Source organism: Mauremys mutica, chromosome 6 (assembly GCF_020497125.1).
Source record: "Mauremys mutica isolate MM-2020 ecotype Southern chromosome 6, ASM2049712v1, whole genome shotgun sequence".
NCBI lineage: Eukaryota > Metazoa > Chordata > Testudines > Geoemydidae > Mauremys > Mauremys mutica.
In genome coordinates this window covers 88,583,224-88,605,149 of record NC_059077.1, presented here as the reverse complement: position 1 = coordinate 88,605,149, position 21,926 = coordinate 88,583,224, and the positions used below count along the sequence as shown (strand labels likewise).

The following is a 21,926-nucleotide window of genomic DNA, read 5'->3' as shown; positions in this document are numbered from 1 at the left end:
AAAATGTGTATATGGTTAGTGTTAAAAAAAAAAAAAAAAGGTTTGTAAGGAAGGAGTGTATCCGACCAGAACTTCATTATTATTCATTATTGCCTGTATCATCATAGTGTCCAGAGGCCCCAAACAGGATCAGGGCCCCAATGAGGTAGGAACTATTTATACACGTCACTATTAAAGCGCTTCGACAGTGGTCTCCCCACAGTAATTGTCTCAGAAATGTGCTAATAAGAGGATCCAGTCTTGTTTTTTAAACAGTGATTTTAATGCTTGTAATAAATGCTGGACTGACCCTGCTAGTGGTCTAGCAACAAAAGGCAGCAGAAACATCCCAATAGCGTTTGTCAATATCCCTCAACTCCGACCGACAGGAACCCACTTCTACAGGGAAGAGGAATCTATATATCATTCACTCCTTGGTCCTTCTCCTAACAAGAATACTAACAATTTGCAGCAGTGATTATGAGGCACCTCCTCTAGAAGTGGACTGATATTACCCCCATGGAGCAGGAGGTCTAGCCCCTTTCAGCCATGACTGAACTAACTGAACTCAAAGTGGCAACCTAGACATGAAAGACACCTTAGCCCAATCCCCCAAGCCATTCAGTTCCTCCATCTTCAAGATAAAAGGCAGAGCTGTAGTACTGTTTTCATCATGGGGGAATTAGGTCCATTTATCAGCAACTGAAATCCAGGAATGTTCTTTGAGGTTTATATTGGACTTTTTATGCTTTCCTAATTACTGACATTTCTATTCCTCAAGAAAATTAAACACCTTGCGATACATTAGTGAAAAATAGAAGTGTGTATTTTAGTGTGTAGAAAATTATGTAAAATCAGCAAAACTATATTTAAAAATTTCCATAGATATATAGTAAGAATAGAATATTTATATTAAAATTAGAGTGTAATATGTGTACCATTGAATTTATATCAGAACTATGTTTCTACTGAAAAACTATTTACCTAGGTCTCATGCAGTATAGTCAGAATTCTGATTTAATATACTAAGTGGAAACCATTAACATCATGCAATATCTGTTCAATAATCATTTAGGTAATATTTAAAGATGAAAACTGGATCCCTCTCAGAGGATTTGCTTTTATATCACTGAAATATCCAAAGTAATAGAAACCATAAAGGTGGGAGAGCTTGTCCCTAACCAGCAATGAATGACTTCTGACTATGAATCATAGTCTTTTGCTACTGAATTAGAAGTCAAGTCCAGTCATCGCACACTAGTCTCACAACACAGAAGATATCAGCTTCCTGCAAAAATATGAGCTTATTTCAGTTGAGAAATGAGCTTTAGTTTACACCAGAGTTTTCAAAGCTGCAAATGTCAAATAACATGCAAATCAGGGTCCCAGTCCTGTGCGGTCCTGATCAGTTCCTCAGAGGTGCAAAGTGACCTGAACTCTAAAAATTCACTGTTCTTGAGGGGCATTTATAAGTTCACTGGAGGCATGCAGCATCTTGCAAGTTCAGCCTGCAAATTTTCATGATTAAAAAACTTCCTCCTACTAAACATGCTGAAAACAAATACTAACACACACACAATAGAAGTTCAACCCATGTGTGTTACACTTCTCGAAAGCCAAGCCAGTCAGCGATAATCAAACTGACAACCTGCCCACTTCAACATGTTGGCAAGTAGCACAAGAATATAAATGCTAGTGAGGCTCTAATAGTCATGGCTCCCAAGTCACTTACATAGAGTAACTCAATAATTAACATTTTCATTCTTATTAAGAAAGCTTCTCCATCTCTCCTCCACCTTGTCTTTTCTCCTTTGTGGGATTTTAAATTGGAGAGACACTATCCTGATTCATAGGCTTGGCAGAATTCAATTTTTATTTTTTATTGTTTTGTAATTTAAATCAATAATAGCAGTGTTTACTTTGAAGCATTGTTTTTAGATTATCAATTTAACTTTTCATGGTTGTGCAAAAATTACAAGATTTAAGCATTTTTAAAATTGTATCTATTTAAATTTTTACAGTTGCAGGAAATTATTGGGGGTCAGACAATAACTGTTGACAATAGACATTGAGATTCAAAAGTTAAAGGTTTCTAAACTGTTAAAAGGCAAATTATCAGCATCAAATGTCAAAAAAAACAAAAAATAAATATCCCTAAATCAAACTCTAATAAGTTCTCACACAACATTTTGCTTACTTTGCTTCTCTGTCAATTTTGATAATCATTGATGGAAGTATATTTTTGTTGGTTTGTGGATGCAAAGTGAAATTGATGTTTATTGACATTAACCAATAAAAAACGAATCCTTCCAAGCCTACTTATAGTTTATAGCTTTCATATAATGGACTTGTGGACAGGTTACTTGACTAGCAGTCTGGAGACCTGGGGTTCTATTATAGTTCTGTCACTGATCTACTGAGTGACTTTGGGTAAGTCACTTCATCCCTGTGTCCCCTCCTACTATTTGTCTTGTTTATTTACAGTGTAAACTCTTCTAGGCAGGGACTGTGTCTTACTATGTGTTAGCATCTAACACAACAGGACTCCAATCTTGGTTGGAGCCTCTGGGCACTACTGTAGAACAAATAATAAAATTTAAAAAAAAATAAGAATCTCTCTAAAACTACCAGTGAATGTAGCTAAGTAAATCCTAGAGGCACAAGTATATGCTCTGGGATTTACTTAGAACAGTGGTCACTTACTCTACGTTTGTGCACTAACACAAAATATATGTTAAAGTATCATCATAATCCGTCTGCACTGTTAACATTCTAAACAGACAAGAGTAACAATAAAACTACTACTGAACTTAGTAATGTTCAAAGTCAATTGCTTCTCATTTTTAAAATGAATAAAGATAGTCTTACCTTTCAGTGCCTGAGTCTATAGCTGAGAGAGGAGGTAACTGGGATGGTGGGTTGCAGGGACTACCATGTACATTATGCGCTGGAGAAGGGTGACTGACAGGATGTGATGGTGGACCACCCCCAGCAGCCGTTCCACTTCGACTTGAGTGAGTACTGGAGAACATTGTAGCTGAAATCAGAGGGAGAGCAATATTCAGTATCATGGTAGACACAACATGATTTCAATGATCAGTCAGTACTACCAGGTAAAGTGATCACCCTTCCTACAAATGATTTAATGCTAATTCTTAGAAACTAACTTTTTTTCAAATCTTACTTTCTGTTTGAAAAAATGTTATTGGTCCATAAAAAAACAACCCAAACTATGTTATAATGAAAGAAACGCTGATTGGGTTTTGAAAATATGCACGTGATTGGACAGTTCACAATGGACAGTTGTCTAAAATCAAAATGGACAACACTATGGACCCAGTCCTGGGAGTTTTGCTTGAATAAATACTGCAAATCTGGGGTCTATCATTTTTTCATATTGCAGAACAAGTTGCAAAGCTATAAAGCATAGTTCTTAGAGCTGATCTAAAAACTGATACAAAACATCACAGTTAAAAACAAATGTTTACTACTTTTTGAAAATCTGAATACTTTCATATTTTTTAAACAAATAAAAAAAACTAGTCACATGCTGAAGGGTTAACTTAAAAGCATTATAGATGTTCCTCCCTACATCCTAATGAGATGACCTAAAAATCAGTAGCTTCATTTTCAGAGATGCTATAAATGAGGACGCCAGCAATTAGCAACTGTGTGAGGATTGTAGACAATCCTTGTTGTCTTGCGGATTGTCTCAAAGGCAAAGAGTTCCCTTTCAAATGTAAAACACAGATGTTTTTACTTTTGGCAAAGCAAAGCAACAGTAAACAGGGAGAGTGACACAATAACTTGGTCCCTGACAAACGTAGGTGCTTTTTACTGACATCTGCGTCAAGTGATGCAGTTGATTTTGAGTGAATACATAGATACTTAATCTTCATCAAAAAAGATAAAGAGTTCAAAAAGCACATGGCTTAGCGAAACAAAAAAGAGAGATAAGTCTTCAAGTTTCTGAGCAGAGGAATTGTGTAGGATAACACAAGGTATATGATGGAGAAATGAGATAAAATTAAGAAAATTAAAATGTAGGCTGCATATTAAGAAAAACTACCTAAAGGTGAGATCAATTAGACTGGAGAATAGTTTCCAAGGGAACTGATAGAAGCCACATTGCTTGAGACAAAGCTAAATTAGAGAAACTACTGTAGGGAACAAGCATGCACTGACAGGCATATAGAGTGACCAAAGAGGTCTTTTCCATCTCCAACATCTATGTTTCTATTTAGAGACCTTAATCTGCTGACAAAGAAAAAAACTGCTTGTTTTCATCTGAGTAATGTAGGGATGTATAATTTCCCCTTAGCATGCACAGACAGAGCTCCCATAACTGTAAGTGTGCCGAATTCTGCTTTTGGATGTGCACATACACAACTCTTATCAATTAACAATTAGCTATTGACATATAGATGGACCAAGTCCTGACTCACACACCTAGTGAAGATATTGACAAATAAATTCTGTTTCCCTCTGGAGCTTTCCACAGATCTGGTCTCTCTTTCTCCCTGTGTGGGTGTCTGTCTCCTTCCCTATTTATTGCAATAGTGGTGTTTTCTTTGCCCTAAATAGGTTCTGCATTCCACCCCTGCTCTATCTTTCCTGCTTCTTGATAGTCCAAAAAAAATCCACCCCTTCTTTCCCCACAGAGTAAGGGAAGCCTGCTGAATACAGAGCCCTTCGCTAATCTCAGTGGTCAATGTCTGGGTGAGGTGCAGTCATAGACTCCACAGGTGGGCAGAAGAAGGGCTTGGTTGGCTTTATGGATGCTATGGAGCACTGTTTCAGCATCCATGGAAGACAGCAGCCTCTAAGTAATGCCATGTTACGTCACACTGCCTTGACAGCCTCAATGCTGCAGGAAAGCTGGGGGCCAGCATTTGGCCCTATGATATCAGATGCCTATCAATGGGAAGATATTTATGTGCATTTCTAGAGCACTCCTGGCTGTAGTATCTATGCATATGTGTACACAGCAGATGGATGGTATATTCCCAGGTTGGGTAGACATACACGTGCTAGCTCTGCTTGAGCCAGTGCACAAAAAACAGCACTGTGGCGGCTCAGGTTAGTTTCCCTAGTACAACTCCATCTGAGGTTCTAGCCCAAGCTAAACACCCATGCCAGCACAGCCATCCTGCTATTTTTAGAGCTAGTGCAAGTATGTCTACATGAGCTAGGAATTACACTTTCCAGGTCTTGTGTAGACATACCCTTAGATCTGAATCTCTAATTTCTCAATATACTGTACAGTACTATAGTAACTTCCAAATTACGTGGAGGGTCCTTAGCATTATTATTTGAGAAAACAAATCTTTCTGTTGTCAGTTTCTCTTAAGTAATTGCCTTTTGCTGCCTGATCTAAGTTAAGCACATAGTTTGAATAGCATGAAACTTAGTAAACATCTGTGACAACAAACGTTCTTCTTACCTCTAATTTACCATAAGCTAGATTTGCATAGAAACATTATGAAAAAGGGCTTTATTTAACAAAGTGTTCCTCAGTAAAAAGTCTTTTTCCTGTTTCTTCAATAAATATGAAAGTCAATAGTTTGTATAATACTCCAACATAAATAAAACCCATCAAAAGAAATTCCCAGGAATAAATACCATGAAAAAGCTATTGTTCCCCCGTGATCCTTAAGAAGCTCAGGTTACAGCATAGTTTCAGACAGATAGCCTTTTGGACTTGAATGTGAATCTAAGATTGAGTTACACCTTTTTAGGTCATCTAATTTTGGTAATTATATAGGAAAAATTCATGCTGCCATTTTCGAGGTCTCATCACAGTTGGATTTACCAACACATAAAGATCATCCAACAGGCATCTCTCTTCCTACAGATTTTCTCTGTGTGGAGCTGCATTCTTATGTATTCTATTGACATACAATAAAAATGAAGTGCATGGAGGGGAAAAGAAACCTGATTCATGAGTAAGAAAAAAGAGAAATAGCATTTTAAAATATTATAGAATTTATACTATTAAAAATTCAATTTCTTCTCTTAATGGAGCAAGAACCCTGTTATTTAAAGGAACATGTTTAAAATGCAGAATTACCACCTTTCTTCTTGCAAACTACCAACTATGGTGTAATTTATTACCATGGATTTATTACTGTCAAATCAGTGCTCTGTCAATCTATTTCTGCCCCAAAATGCCTCTCTTCCTACCCATGCCCACAGAGATTTTGAGGCAGGGTTGAAAATACTTCCCACTTAGAAAGGAAAGTATAAGCCTTTTGTTTTGTGGTTCAGCTTCAATTAAAGCTGCATATTTGCTAGTGGGTTTTTTTTTTAAATCACTATATTTAACATTCCATTTGTATACGGAATAATTATATCATCCTTGTGAACAGGATATTTGGCATCAGAATAGAAATACAGACATGGCCACCTGGCTGCATTCAGGCCACATTTCTCCCTTCCCCATGTCTACCTCCCCACTTTCAGCTCCCCTTTTTGTGTTTCCATGTTCAAAGGCCTAAATCCTCCTCAAAAGGTATTTAGATGCCTAATTCCCATTTGATTTCAGTGGGAGTTAGGTACCTAAATATGTTTGCCTGGGTCAAAGTCCTTTACAAGCAAACATTAATCTTCACAACCTGGGAGTTAGGTTAGTAAGTATCATTATCTCCATTTTACAGCTGGGGAAACTAGGCAGAGAGCTTAAGTCACTTTTCCAAAGCCACAGAGGAAGTCATTGGCAGAAGTGGAGTGAGAATGCAAGGCTTCCTAAAACCACTAGACCATATGAAGGGAATCAAATAAAAGCTAGCAACATGAACTGAGATTTACAAACCTAGCTTTCTGAGTCTTTTTGGCTTTTGTCTGATGAGTATGTGCCTGGTATTTCCTCACTAAAGATCTTAACACTCACCAGAGATTTGCAGGCAGTCCACAAGCTGAAAATGAAGCCATACCTCTTTCTTTATTAATGATACTCCAGATCACCTGGCCTGATGGTCTCTTACCATAGAGGAACCAGGCAATTGTATTCTTCCACAATAGGCAGGACAATTATTTTTTCATTATAAAAAATCTTCTGAAATTTAGTTTTTTCCCAGGTTTTGTCTGATTATGTTTGAGCTATTATTATGTGATGGTGGGTTGTTGTTTTTTTTGGCTATTAGTGTTTCCTGTCAGAAGGCATGCAATTTGCCACATTTTAATATTTGGCTCTGAGGTAGCAGCCCACTGCAGAGTGTTAGCTCTATATTCACCTTGGAGGTGGGGGAAGATATAAAATGGCAGAGACTATTTCCACCGCCACAGAAAAGCCAACTCGATGTTTCAATGTGTTACACCAAGTTAATGGACAAGGACGCTAGTTGCTAAAAAAGGGTCCTCGGGGTCTGAAACCTAGGGTGGGGGGCAAGCTTCTTATTCTGAGTACCAGCCTGAGCCTGAAGTCTATACTGCTATTTGTAATGCCATACTGAGAGCCCAGTAGACATGGGCTCTGAGACTTGCTGCCATGGGTTTCTGCTTTCTGTGTACACATAATATGAGTAACAAAATAAAATCTGTCCAGTACATACTGCAATAACTATGAGCCTGCTGTGATACAATATGTAATATGTCAGTGATGTGTGAGGAGAGGTTAAAGTTCACTGTCTAGACCCTTCAGTGTTAGCAAAGGGTCACAGCTGGTTTGTTGGCTGGCAGGCATTTGTTAAGTCCACAGTACTTTCTGATATTGCCAGTGATTGGCAGCTGGAACAATTGATTAAGCACAGCAGTTGAACATATTGGAAATTCTTATTACTTTTGTGATTAAGAGATGGTGAAATCCCCAAAGCAATAAAGTTTGTGGTCTGGATTAAAACCTGAGGTTCTTGCTTCAACTGAAGGTCATTACATCATAACCTTGCCTGACTTACTTGTTCAGTGGATTGTAGTTTCTTTTCACTTTGGTTTTCTCTTAGCATGAAGAAGGGAAATAGAAATAACACAGTTGTTGCTTGTTACTTTACAATGGTAATGCTAATTCACCAGTACACTTAAGCTTTCCCTCACAATCTGAATGACAATCATTACCATGTAATTCACATAGCACCAGCAAATTGCATCCAAGTGAAAATAGCTACCTTAAAGCTACATTAAGAACTAAACTTCTAAAATTCAAAACTAAAGCTGGGGAAGAAAGGGACAAATCTGAAGGAAATGTCTGCATTCTGCATAAAATATGTAAGATATTAAAGTTAGTGAGTCCTTGTGTATGTACAAAATAGGCCTGATCCTGACAATAACTCTCATTTAATGAGAACCTTTGGTGTTTGAGAAATTCAGAACTGGACCTCAAAAAATGTTATTCGAAGTTAAGGATAAGGGTCAAATGTAGCATTAGGCCCAAATTCTGTAAAGATTTAAGCACATGCCTAATTTTATACACAGGAGTAGTGCACTGACTTTAAAGGGACTACTCACCTGCTTAAATATAAGCATGATCATAATTGTTTGCACGATCCTGGCCTTACCAGAATATTTCAGCTAGATCACACTAAATAGTAACAACAGTAAACAACCCTGATTTGTGAACATATATCAATGAATAAACACAGCAAGTTTGGTTTTGCTACCATTAATGGCTCACATTATTCATAATTTGAACGTATTTGGACAACTGCAGGGTATTCATGAAAATGTTTGTGAATATGAAATATTAGCAGGAAATTCTTGACTATTGTAATCTCCTAATTCCTGACCTTGACAAATCCCATTTTGCCCCACGTAAACCCATTCAAAATGCTGCCCATGAAAAGCCTCAGGACAGAAAAGAATGAAACGTCATATCTGAAGAGGTAAAGATGATGCTGAATTTGGCAGGCCCGGCTTTGACCCACCTTTTTGTTCTTTCCTGTAATGCCTCTAAGATTAGTTGAGTGTGCTCCATTCCCTGCCTCTTCAATAGTAGGTCACAAAAGATAGCAGGTCCTACAAAAACAGTGTTTCTTCTTGATTGTAATTAAAAGGTAACAATTGACTTGTTGCCCCGACTACATCAGTCCCATCTTTTCATCCCTCCACTGGCTCCCCCTTTTCCACTGCATAAACACAAACTACTTGTCTTCACTTTGATAGCCCTTCATGGCTTAACCACACCATACTTGCCATCTTTTAATTGGCATTGAGCCATTGCCCCCACCTCTGCTATGCCAGCATTTATCACTCAGAAGGCTAGTTTTCCTACCAACACCTTCATGCTTTCTCCCATGTTGCCTTTTATCCACAAAGTCACTATATTGATTTCCTTCTAACTTCTCCTCAAAATTTACCTTTGTCATGATACCTAATGATTAGGCAGCTGATGTGCTGTGACAGCTGCGTATGCTTATAATAATAATTGTCTCAGTGTTACCTAGTGCTCCTCTTATCTGTTGTTGTATCCACCTGTTGCCTCATATGCCTGTTAGCTGTTTGGGGCATGGAGCATCTGTTTGTTATGTGTGTGTACAACATCTAGCACAATGATCCCTAATTGGAGCACCCAGGCACTGTACATTTCAAATAATAATAATAAACCAACACTGCAGCACATGTGTAACATTACTCACCACGCGTAAAGCTAAAAAAAATTAGGAACCATTAAGAAAGAGATAGATAAGAAGACAGAAAATATCATAATGCCATTATATAAATCCATGGTACACCCATACCACTCAAAAGGGATGTATTAGCATTGGAAAAGGTACAGTGAAAGGCAAAAGAAATGATTAGAGATATGGAACATTTTCCATGTGAGGAGAAACTAAAAAAACTGGGACTTTTCAGCTTGGAAAAGAGATGACTAATAGGCAAGGCTGTCCCTGGGGGGCGTGGGGCCCGGGGCAGAAGTGAAGAATCCATCACTTCCAGGACTGACTGTGTCCGGCGCTGGTCAATTGCACCAGCGGCCCATGGGGCCCCCCAGAGTGCAGGTCCCAGAGCAGTCGCCCCGATTCGCCATACCCAAGGGAAAGCTCTGGTAATAGGGGATAGGATAGAAATCTATAAAATCATGAATGGTGTGGAGAAAGAGAATAAGGAAGAGTTGTTTACTCCTTCACATAACACAAGAACCAGTGGTCACCCAATGAAATTAACAGGCAACAGGTTTAAAATAAACAAAAGGAAATATTTCTTCACACAACACACAGTCAACCTGTGCAACTCATTGCTGGGGATGTTGTGAAGGCCAATTCTATAACTGAGTTCAAAGAAGAACTAGGTAAATTCATGGAGGATAGGTCCATCAATGGCTATTAGCCAGGATGGACTGGGATGCAACCACAAGCTCAGGGTGTCCCTAAGCCTCTAACTGCCAGAAGCTGGGACTGGAGGACAGGGGATGGATCACTCAATAATTGCCCTGTTCTGTTCATTCTCTCTGAAGAATCTGGCATTGGCCACTGTCGTCAGACAGGATACTGGGCTAGATGGACCATTGGTCTGACCCAGTATGGCCATTCTTATGTTCCCCTAAGTTAAGCATGTATGAAAGTGTTTGCAGGATTGGGCCCTATGATATTACGTAGAAGAGTGGTTCACAACACTGTCTTCAGGGCAATGCTGCGAAAATCTTCTGCAGAATCTAAACTCTTATTACAACAATTTTGTCTTTCTGGTGCAAAGAAAATCTAGCAAATGTGAACAGCTGTAGGAATTAGCTTGCTTCATTTTAGAGCACCGGAGAATGTGCAATTCATGACATTTTCAGAGAGAATTTATAAATTACACATTTTGGTTTATTTTAAAATGTGAAACTGTTGACTTTTTGCCACATGTCACAATGAACTTAAAACTAAAAAAAAAATAAAATTCTATATTACAGCATTTAGGATTTTTTTGGCACAAGAAATGCTAGGATATGGGGCACAAAATATTTTAGTAGATAGGGATGTAGTAGAAAATATATTATTTATAAATTCTGACTGAAAATTTCATGGTACTATAACCCTGAATAAACCAGAATGACTAGGCTTTTTTTCAGAGTAGCAGCCGTGTTAGTCTGTATCCGCAAAAATAGGCTTTTTTAAAATGAGAACATAGGGCTAGATCCGTGAAGGGGGACTTACACTCAGCATTGCAACACATAATGTGTAGGCCCTCTGATGCCCACTTGAGTCCATAGCTGCAATTTAGGCCCCCAGGCTCCTTATAGGATGTGTGAGGAGAGCTAGGTACCTAAGAATGGGATTCACAAAAGCCAGCAAGCTGAGTGGGGAGCTGCCTAAGCTAGCCAGTAGGAAATGCAGAGGAAAGTGGTGGAGCCTAAGCCCTGCTCCTCAAAGGGAATTAGGTGCCTAACTCTGGCCCAGAAGGAGATGGCTCTCTCCACTTGTGATTCTCAGCCATGAATACTCTCCTGGAGTTAGGTGCTTAAACTGGGCCAGCCCTGTCTCACAAAAAAAAACGTAAAAAAAAATAAAAAAATGAGGAGTAGATAGTGATGGTGCTACCCTTATGCCCAAAAGCCCAGTGTGCTCACCTAGTATGTGAGAAACCCAGGTTCAAATCCCTGCTCTGCCTGATTCAGAGCAAGAATTTGAACCCAGGTCTCTAACTCACAGGTGAGTGCCCTCACCACTAGGTTGGGTCTCTCGCAATCTCTCCTGTTGTAGTTGATCTACTTTCTATAAAATACTTACATACTCATTAGATCAGGGACTGGAACCTGGGTCTCCCAGGTGAATACCCTAACCACAGGGTTATAGGCTAAGTCTCACACTCTCTCTGGTCTGAGGAATATACAAGTAAAACTCCTGCAAATACATACGCACATGCTTAACTTTACACTTATGAGTAGTCCCATCAACCTCAATGGAACTACTCAGAAGTTTTGGACTTGCTTAAGTGTTTGCAGGCTCAGACCTTCAATTATTCTGAGTCAAAGTCTACTCTGCCTTGCACCAGTGCAACACAGAACAGAATTTAGACTAAGGAGAAGTAAATTTATAGCTAGTGGTGAGGTTAGTCCTAAACATGCAATTTATATAGAAAACAGTAAAAATAACAAGTTTTCCTAAAATCTAGAGGGTTTATAAAAATATAGTAAATCTTTACATTTTAATAATTGCTCAAACATTATAGCTTATAAAACATTGTTATATATTTTATACTATTGTTATTATAACTGTTTTCCTATGAAGAGAACAGGATGCATGTATAATGGTAGTTTTATTTTTTGGATGTGTTTTTACCTTTTTGGTAATATAAGATCCTTACGTGTACTCCAGTGCATTATTAGGATGGTTATGCTCTATTGAAATTTCTTATATCACAAGTCAGAATAGGTTTTCATTTTAGGCCCTGATACTGCAAATTTTTATGTATGTGCTTAACTTTAAGTATGAGTAATTTCAATGAAATCAAAGGGACCACACACACTTAAAGTTAAAACACATTTGTACATGTTTGCTGAATCAGGCTCTTCAAAGGAAAGGGATTGTCTACACAAAAACGTAGTGCACAGCAAGCTGAGGTATGTGCTATGAAACTTTTAGAGCACGGTAGCAGGGTCCACATGGCCAGTAGTGCATGGAAAACTAGTGCACTGTAGACAGGGGCGGCTCTAGGTATTTTGCCGCCCCAAGCACGGCAGGGAGGCTGCCTTCGGCGCTTGCCTGCGGGAGGTCCCTGGTCCGCGGATTCGGCGGCACGCATGCGGGAGGTCCGCCGAAGCCGCGGGACCAGCGGACTCTCCGCAGGGCAGCCTGCCTGCCGCCCTCGTGGCGACTGGCAGAGCGCCCCCCATGGCTTGCCGCCCCAGGCACGCTCTTGGCGTGCTGGTGCCTGGAGCCGCCCCTGACTGTAGATTCACACAATGGCTTCCCTTGCACTAAGTGTCCATGGAGAAAAGCCCTAAGTCATTTTTATGCATGATTATACTTTAAGCCATAAAAATGTGCTAGTCTCAAAGTTTTTCACTGTTGCCATTTCTTAAAAGAAAAAAGAAGAAAAAAAAGAAATGGTCTTGTACAGTTTTCTGAATTAAAAAAAGACTGATGACTTTACTAGTGCATTACTATGAACCACAAAACTACAATGTTTTTTTAAATAAAAAAATCCCTTTATCCCATTTTATAAAGCTAATTAAATGGAGGGATACTTAGGACCTTTAAATTTGCAAGTTAGCTTTACAATTCACATCGAAATTAATGTTTAATGGACTAATGGCCTGATTTTCACAGGCGCTAAGAATCTGAAATCACTAAGAGCTATGGATACGCAGCTCCTCTGAAAGCTAGCTCAGAGCTTTAAAGGGACACCCTCAACATGGAGTTTTTAAATTGACTTATTTAAAATGATTCCAGTTTCTGATAGAAACCCTTTAAATATTACATTCTGAATCAAAAAACATATATAAGTGTTTTTCTGCTCCCCTGTTGATGGTTCCAAATATCTTTTCAGCATGGAAGAAATTGAATATACATGGAGAAAAGTGAAAATGGCTATAAACAACGTGCTTTCAAATGCACAAAGTAAACTGGGAAAAATAGAGAAAAAATATATTTCCACTAATTTCTTTCAGTTATAGTTTTCTTAGGCAACACTTGTAACTTGAGCAGGTACAACATTTCTAAAGAGAAATATAATTTTTCAAATTTACAGTATCCCTTCAAGTATATATTTTGTGCATCCCTTAGAAGAAAAGTAATTAAAAAATCCCTTGCTTTTAAATATGTATAAACTATTAAAATATCTCCAATTGGTAAAAAGTTTGATGAAGGCCACTGGTGACAGAGACATCTGCTCATGTCTATAATTGGAAAACAGCACAGACATATTTCAGGTGATATGTCCTGTGTAACAGTTTACAGTAAAACTGCGTATCATCGATTTTCTGCTTCAGATTGTGTCGACCCTTTTTCTCCTCGACTTGAGAGTGGGATCATTTTTGCTGCTTCCATTTGTCAGCTGAAACAGCAGCTTCTCAAGGGCACCACAGCCAACTTCATAATGTTTTTCTATTCTCTGCAGCATGAATAATTTTAATATTGCTGTTCCCCAAAAATCTAGTCTCTCTCTTTTATTGTTATTTCACTTTTTCATTATACAGTAGCCCAGATAAGTAGTTAATGAAATAATTTCTTCCAAACTGATTGGGTGGCTGTCAGAATGAAATGACATGGCTTTGTCTATCCCTGACATAAAATCCCAACTAACTGATGGGAAACAATACTACCTGTCTTCCGTGCACCAAGAAAAAAGCAAACAAATGTGTCAACTGATTGATAGATGCAGTAATGAATAAACAAATGCGTTAGAGAAACCAGTCTATTAACTAACGAGAAATTACAGCTCGTAAAGGCATGATGATGAACTCTTAGTTTACAAGAACTGCTGTTCACTAAGAAGCAGAGACAAATAGTGAGAAATGAAAAATTACCGATTTCCTCCAGGAATCCAAACAGTCATGCAATATTACCAACCCAAAGCAAGAATCAGACTGTAAAATATCATGAAATAGGATTGGAAATCAAGCTATTAAAATACATTTCTTTTCTTCACTACCTTCTATTTTTTTTTTAGCCTTAAGGGAGAAGCTATCTGCCCCAAAAGATCTCAGGTTCAAAATTCAAACTTAAATGCACACACACAAAAATTGGCTGCTTGCAGGGAACTCCACTTTACCTCTCAATCTGGTTTAGCATTGACTCTTATTACTTATCCTTTCACTTTCTCCCCTCCTGATTCGCTCTCCAGTCCCCTAACTGCCCCCCATCTCCCCCTCGTGTTCTTCTATCCCTCTTACACATCTCTTCCCCTATTCCCCATCCACCTCCTCAGTCTCCTCTCATATTTCACACATCCCTGTTCCTCTTGTGATTATAAATAATAACTGGAGATATACCAATCTCCTAGAACTGGAAGGGACCTTGAAAGGTCATCGAGTCCAGCCCCCTGCCTTCACTAGCAGGATCTAGATTCTCATCTCCCTCCTCTTCACTCTACATTACCATCCTGCACTACACTCTCCTCTCCTGCCTCCTCACAATCTCCCTAGTCTGCCCCTGGCTTTTCACATCCACCCTCTCAGTCCACTCTCTGACCCTCAGATCCTCTATCACTTCTCTTCCCTGCCTCCCAAATAGAATCCTAAGATTGGAAGGGACTGCGAGAGGTCTTCTAGTCCAGTTCCCGGCACTCAAGGCTAAGTATTAGACCATCCCTGACAGGTGTTTGTCTAACCTGCTCTTAAAAATCTCCAATGACGGAGATTCCACAAACTCCCTAGGCCATTTATTTCAGTGCTTAACTACCCTGACAGGAAATTTTTCCTAATGGCCAACCTGAACCTCCCTTGCTGCAATTTAAGCCCATTTCTTCTTGTCCTATCCTCAGAGGTTAAAGAGAACAATTTTTCTCTTTCCTCCTTGTAACAACTTTTTATGTACTTGAAAACTGTTATCATGTCCCCTCCCAATCTTCTCTTCTCCAGACTAGACAAACCCAATTTTTTCAAGCTTCTGCACAGGTCACGTTTTCCAGATCTTTAATCATTTTTGTTGCTCTTCTATGGACGTTCCCCAGTTTGTCCACATCTTTCCTGAAATGTGGCACCCAGAACTGGACACTATATTCCAGATGAGGCCTAATCAGTGCAGAGTAGAGTGGAAGAATTACTTCTTGTGTCTTGCTTACAACACTTCTGCTAATACATCCTAGAATGATGTTTGCTTTTTTTGCAACAGTGTTATACTGTTGATTCATATTTAGCTTGTGATATACTATGACCCCCAGATACCTTTCTGCAGTACTCCTTCCAAGGCAGTCATTTCCCATTTTGTATGTGTGCAACTGATTGTTCCTTCCTAAGTGGGGTACTTAACATTCGTCCTTACTGAATTTCATCCTATTTTCTTCAGACCATTTCTCCAGTTTGTCCAGATTATTTTGAATTTTAATCCTATCCTGCAAAGCACTTGCAACCCCTCCCAACATGGTATCATCTGCAAACTTTATAAGTGCACTCTCTATGACATTATCTAAATCACTGATGAAGATATTGAACAGAGCTAGACTAGGACTGATCCCTGTGGGACCCCACTTGATATGCCCTTCCAGCTTGCCTGTGAACCACTGATGATTACTCTCTGGGAATGGTTTTCCAACCAGTTATGCACCCACCTTACAGTAGCTCCATCAAGTTTATATTTCCTTAGCTTGTTTATGAGAAGGTCATGTGAAACAGTATCAAAAGCCTTACTAAAGTCAAGATCTCCCACATCTACCACTTCCCCCCATCCACAAAGCTTGTTACACTGTCAAAGAAAGCTATTAGGTTGGTTTTATACTATTTGTTCTTGACAAATCCATGAAGACTGTTACTTATCTTATTATCTTCTAGGTGTCTTCAAATTGATTACTTAATTATTTGCTCCATAATTTTTCCAGGTATTGAAGTTAAGCTGACTGGTCTGTAGTTCCCAGGGTGTCCTTATTCCCCTTCTTATAGATGGGAAGTATATTTTCCCTTTTCCAGTCCTCTGGAATCTCACCTGTCTTTCATGACTTTTTAATTGGTAAAGGCACAGCTATCTCCTCATTCAGCTCCTTGAGTATTCTAGGATGTATTTAATTGGCCCTGGTGACTTGAGGACATCTAACTTGTCTAAGTAATTTTCCTATTTTAGCCTCTGATCCTACCTCATTTTCACTGGCATTCATGAAGTGATATGTCCAATTGCTACTACACTTTTTGGTGAAAACTGGAACAAAAAAGTCATTTAGCACTTCTGCCTTTTCCACGTATTTCTGTTATTGTTTTCCCCCTCTCACTGAGTAATGGACATGCCCTGTCCTTGGTCTTTCTCTTGCTTCTAATGTGTCCCTCTACCCCCCTGACAGTTTCCCAATGACAGAGTAGACGGGGTGGCCATATTGCCTCCCGGCAGCCTGGATTCAATCATATTGGAAACACCGGGGCATTGTCTTGATGAGAAAGCAACAGAGGACCATAAAAAGCTAAACCCCCCACTCTGAATAGCAAAAAACCCTTGATAAAATCACGAGATTTGGCAACACTAAGTTTCTTACCTAGCAGCTTTCCTCCTGAGCTTCCAGTTTCTGCACTGGGGCTTTATCTAAAGTCTATTGATATCAGTGGCCTTTGGATCAGGCCATAGTGGCCCAGCTGCATTTCAAATTTGTGTTTCAGCATACAACCAATGTATTACTGGAACTTAAATGGAAAGTAAACTGATTATTCAATATGGATAAAAGTACAAAAGTTTTGGATGCTTATGCAAACCTCATCCAAACTTCCTGAGTCTACAAAAATGAGCTAGAAATTAATGAGATTTCCAGTATTTCTTGATTTGAATAAATCTGGAAATATTGATTCTCACAGTATATTGTCACTTTTGCTCCCTATAGGACCATGCAAAAATGAAAAAAAAAAATCTCATGAAAGATGCTGGAGTCAGAGGCCATCTATGTATCCACTAGTAAAGCATGTGAGGGAAACTACTAGCTCTACTCTGTGCCACTCAGATCCTAAAACACCATTTTCAAGGGAGAGGAGTGTTCAGTTTCCATGACTATTTGGTCCTTGATCTCTCTGCTGAGACTGACAAAGAGAGTGCTAAATTGTGTCATTTATAGAGTGGACAACTGTTGATTAAGAACTGGACTGAGCTCAGTAATTCATTTGGCCTAGGACACTGGACAGCAGAAACTTCTGGTCCTTCCCAGCCTGTGCTGGATTGGAATCAGCAACCTAGAACTGAAAAGTTTCACAGCACACTATAAGCCAGATTTGTAAAAATCTCAGCAGCTCTCACTGAGACATTTTTGTGAGAACGTGCTGAGCTCTTCTGGAACTCTGGCCCTGTCTGGCCCCAAGTCAGTAAGTAAACAATGAAAGATAATTTTTTGGGCTGGGGGAAATAACCAAACCTTTTCTTTCCTTGAAAAAACTTTAAGTTTGTATTCAGATGGATGAAGGTCCAGCAGATCAAGTGATTTATTCAAACTTCTTCAATACCCATCCCTCCTCAAAGGGCATTAAAAGAGAAGCAAATGTATGCAAAATTATGTTAGTAAAGTAATTATGATAGAGATTCCATGTACACAAATGTAATTTTGAATTTTGACATTTCCCTCAACACTCAGATTGAACGAGATTGAATAGACTACATGGATTAAGGCATTAAAAAATAACGTCATATGAAGTAAGACAAAACAGTTCTTATATGAAAAGGGCCTGAGTTGTAGTCACTGTGGGAACCACAACTTTCAATTTCCTGACTTTCTTTGTGTAAATCTCAATCATAACATTACACATCAAACACAAATGAGAAAAACGACATTAAAAGTACTATATAGTTCAACAACAGCCTTGGGAAAAACAAATTGAGAACTGGCATGTCTTACAGCAAAATGAAACTACTATATAGTGTGTGTGTACATACATACACACACACACACACACACACATATATTACAGTCTTCATTCTCACTTAGCTGAGAGTCTAATTGAAAACCTCATTGGCAAGTGAAAGAGTTAGCTGAATCTTACAATGAGGAGGAGAACATTATTTTAAATAGCCACTTTATATTGTTATCCTCCTCATTGTAAGATTCAGCTAACTCTTTCACTTGCCAATCAGGTTTTCAATTAGACTCTCAGCTAAGTGAGAATGAAGACTGTTGGGAGACGCAACATTATTCTAGCAAATACTGAAAAATAGGTATCTTTTCAGTTATCTAGATATTTCATACCAAATCCTGAAATGTCATTCACTGCATGTTACAGATAATCTTGAACTTTGGAAAATATTGTGACTTTTATTTTTTTAGTATTTCAGTAGTTGCTTAAATTTGAACAGCTTTAACCACTGCGAACCAACATCAGCCATTATTTGAGTGTGAAATTCCCAAACACTTAATTGAAACTATAAAAAGGGCTTGTTATGTAAACAATATAGATATGTTTATTGGTGGATTTATATTTGCCTATAGGACAAGGGTTTATTATATCTTCTAACAAAATGCCACATTTAACTTAATTTATATACCTTCATTAGAAAAATTATATGTAGCCTATGAATAGCAAAGAGGGAAACATTCCCTTTCAGTTCTAAATCGAATTTAATGAACTTAAGGCGCCTAGAAGGAATGGGTGAATTGAACCTCTGGCAGGAGTCCAGTTCCCATAGAGCAAACATATTCCTTACTGTGATATGTCTTTTCATGGGCAAAATGAGACCTGCTAAAAAAGACTTAAATATCAGATAGAGACATACCTTTCTAATATACTGTACATTGTTCTGTCCTTTTCAGGAGTAGTTTAGGAAGCAAAAGAGGTGGATTTTAGAGAGTTTTCCACACATTAAAAATCCCAGAAGTCTACATCAAGCATACTTAACTTTAAATGTTCTGGGATCATTTCCTGTCTTTTTACTATACCTGTGTAGATGTCATGGACAGGCCCTGGAGATCGTCCCATGGTATTGTCTGCAGCATCATGTGGTGAAGGGGCTGGTTGGAGAGGCTGAATAGTGAGGCAATCGTTGAGGATGTCCTGGTCAAGCTCTGAGCTTGATCGCAACTGAAGCACAAGAGATAAGAAGGAAAAACCATCATCACAGGAAAATGATCACCAAGACATTGGGCAGTGATAATGAAGAAAGGCTGAGGGGTTGGAGGAGGAAACTGAGAGAGAAAGATTCTTCTATATACAATCCTGAGAAATGACTGTTCCGTTATAGCAGTGGTTCTCAAAATATGGGCCACAAAGCATCATGATGGCCCACAGAAAGAAATATTTTAAGAACCAAGTGAGAGGGAATGGAGCGGGGAAGGGGTGAGCAGAAGAAATCCACGAAAGATGCTCTCTTCTTTGCACAGTGCTCCACGGAATTGAAATGCTGGCTTGACTGCTGCACATTAGAGAAACTATCAAATGGGACCAACATTTCCTTTATGAGCAGGGAAGTGATGTGTACAGTATAAACATTTGTAAGATGTCTTAAAATAGTGATCTCAACCTGTAGCTCTAAAGATACATGTTACCCTTATATACAGCTCATCTGGAGTTTATGGACCTGATTCTCGTTTACACTAAGACCACTTTGGAAATATAAAGTGGACATAAAGAATTATAGTTACAGAGCTGTAGCTGTAAAATGGCCTTAATGTAAATGAGAATGAGGCCCTATGGGTCTAATTGGAAGCACCTTTCACTTTGCATGGTCTTGTGAGAGGCCATACAGAGAGTGCTAAGTAAGTGGGCTATAGAAATCCAGGATCTAACCCAATTCCTCCAACAATCCAGTGGAGGAAGATAAGGAGAGGAGAAGCAACAGAGGAAGAGAGAAACATCCCTGTCCCCCCCACATTCAGGAATGGGGAACCAGGGAAAGAGGGAACAGTGTTGAATGGACTTATGGAGAGCCAAAAATAGTCACAGTGCATGATGCTGATATTAATTTGTGATTTCATCATATTGCAGGTCAGGCAATGTCAGGATTTCGTGCTGGGATTGATCTGTTAGTGGCTTCATTCCCCACTCTGTTAGACCAGCTTTAAGCAGCATGACTCCTGCTTTACATTGGCATGACTTACTGACTTCACTGGATTTACAATGGTGTAAGTCTGGGTAATGGAGTGGAGAATCAGGGCCCATATATTCAAAGGAGTGTGACTACATTAACTATAACACAGACAAATAACACTGAAATCATAAATGAGGAGGACTGTGATTAGTTAAAACCATTTCCTCAGCCCATGTATACTGTACATTATTTTCCTCTCTGAAACAAAAAAGTTACACAACAGTGGTGCTTAATATTCCTAAGGGTAAAAGATCTTTGTAAGGTATGTATGTATGTTTTTCTCGAGTTTATCTAAAGCCCAAAGCATAGAAAAATTCAAAGAAAAAAAATCAAGTTTAATATGAGTTCTGGAATCAGTTCTCATTTATCTCCCATATTTACAATCTGCTCAAGGGCCCAGATGTTTTTTCTACTGTAGCCTGGAACCCCTGTCTGCTTTCTATTACTTACTAGTTCTTATGCCTTTACTGCTACCAGTAGGAATATGGCCTTTTATGAAATTAAGTGCATGTGTACTCCTGGGGCCAAACATATTCAAATTCTTTTCATCTATATTTTTCTTAACATAAGAAGCAGAAGTGGTGCTAATTTCTATCAAACCTGATTCATCATCATCATAATATAAAATAAAATAAAATAAAATAATAAAACAAAGACAACCATCTTTTTCAAGAAAGATTTCAATGTTTACAGAGAGTGAAGATTTCCAGAGGTTCCTGTGTAAAATTGCTTGTTTGCAATTAATTGGTCCTTTTTACTTCATAGCATGGAACTGATCACCTTTTTCTTTAGGGACCACAGGCAAGTACAATTAAGGGAAAAGTAGTTATCAGAACCGAGAGAAGTGTAGTTTGGGTATTTACACATTAGATATGCATGTTAAACAGAAATGTCAACCAAATATACACAAAGTACATTACACACATTTCTCTCTATTTTGCTTTTGTGACGTGTTTTCTATCTGGCACTGGGCATGATCCCCTCAGGACAATCAGTGCTAAAACAAAATTTTCTGACCTGCCCAGCGATCAGGAATCATGCTTATAAAAACCTCTGGAAGAAAGCTGTGCTCTGATTGTCTGTCTGCAGAGGGTTCCGAACCCATGTAATTATCTCCCAGAAAGAGAACACTGCATTCATTACATTCTGCTCGCATTTGGAAAGGTTTCTTCACAACTATGAGGACTAAAAACAAATGAAAGCTTAGATTCTGGAGAAAGAGGTGGATTCTGCAGTCAGCTGCACAATAAAACTACAAAAAGGTCAGTCATGAGACATGCTGCACACTCTTGCAAGGGAATAAAGGTGTCAGGGGCACCCTTTCTTCTCCATGTAGTCTACACTGTGGGGGGTGAGGGGAAAAGAGAAACAGCTGCCACTGGTCTGCTATTTTCC

At 38.8% G+C, this 21,926-nt stretch overlaps 1 protein-coding gene across 2 annotated transcripts in view; it reads right to left on the bottom strand.

Moving 5' to 3' along the window:
• The window catches only part of GLIS3 (GLIS family zinc finger 3), a 323,632-nt gene that overhangs the window by 51,278 nt on the left and 250,428 nt on the right, over window positions 1-21,926 (bottom strand). For both annotated transcript variants that reach the window (XM_045020847.1, XM_045020848.1), the window contains exons 9-10: window positions 19,384-19,525; window positions 2,848-3,016 (exon numbers count right to left, since the gene is read on the bottom strand). In XM_045020847.1, the coding sequence (XP_044876782.1) occupies window positions 2,848-3,016; window positions 19,384-19,525 (311 nt within the window). The remainder of the gene's footprint in view (window positions 1-2,847; window positions 3,017-19,383; window positions 19,526-21,926) is intronic.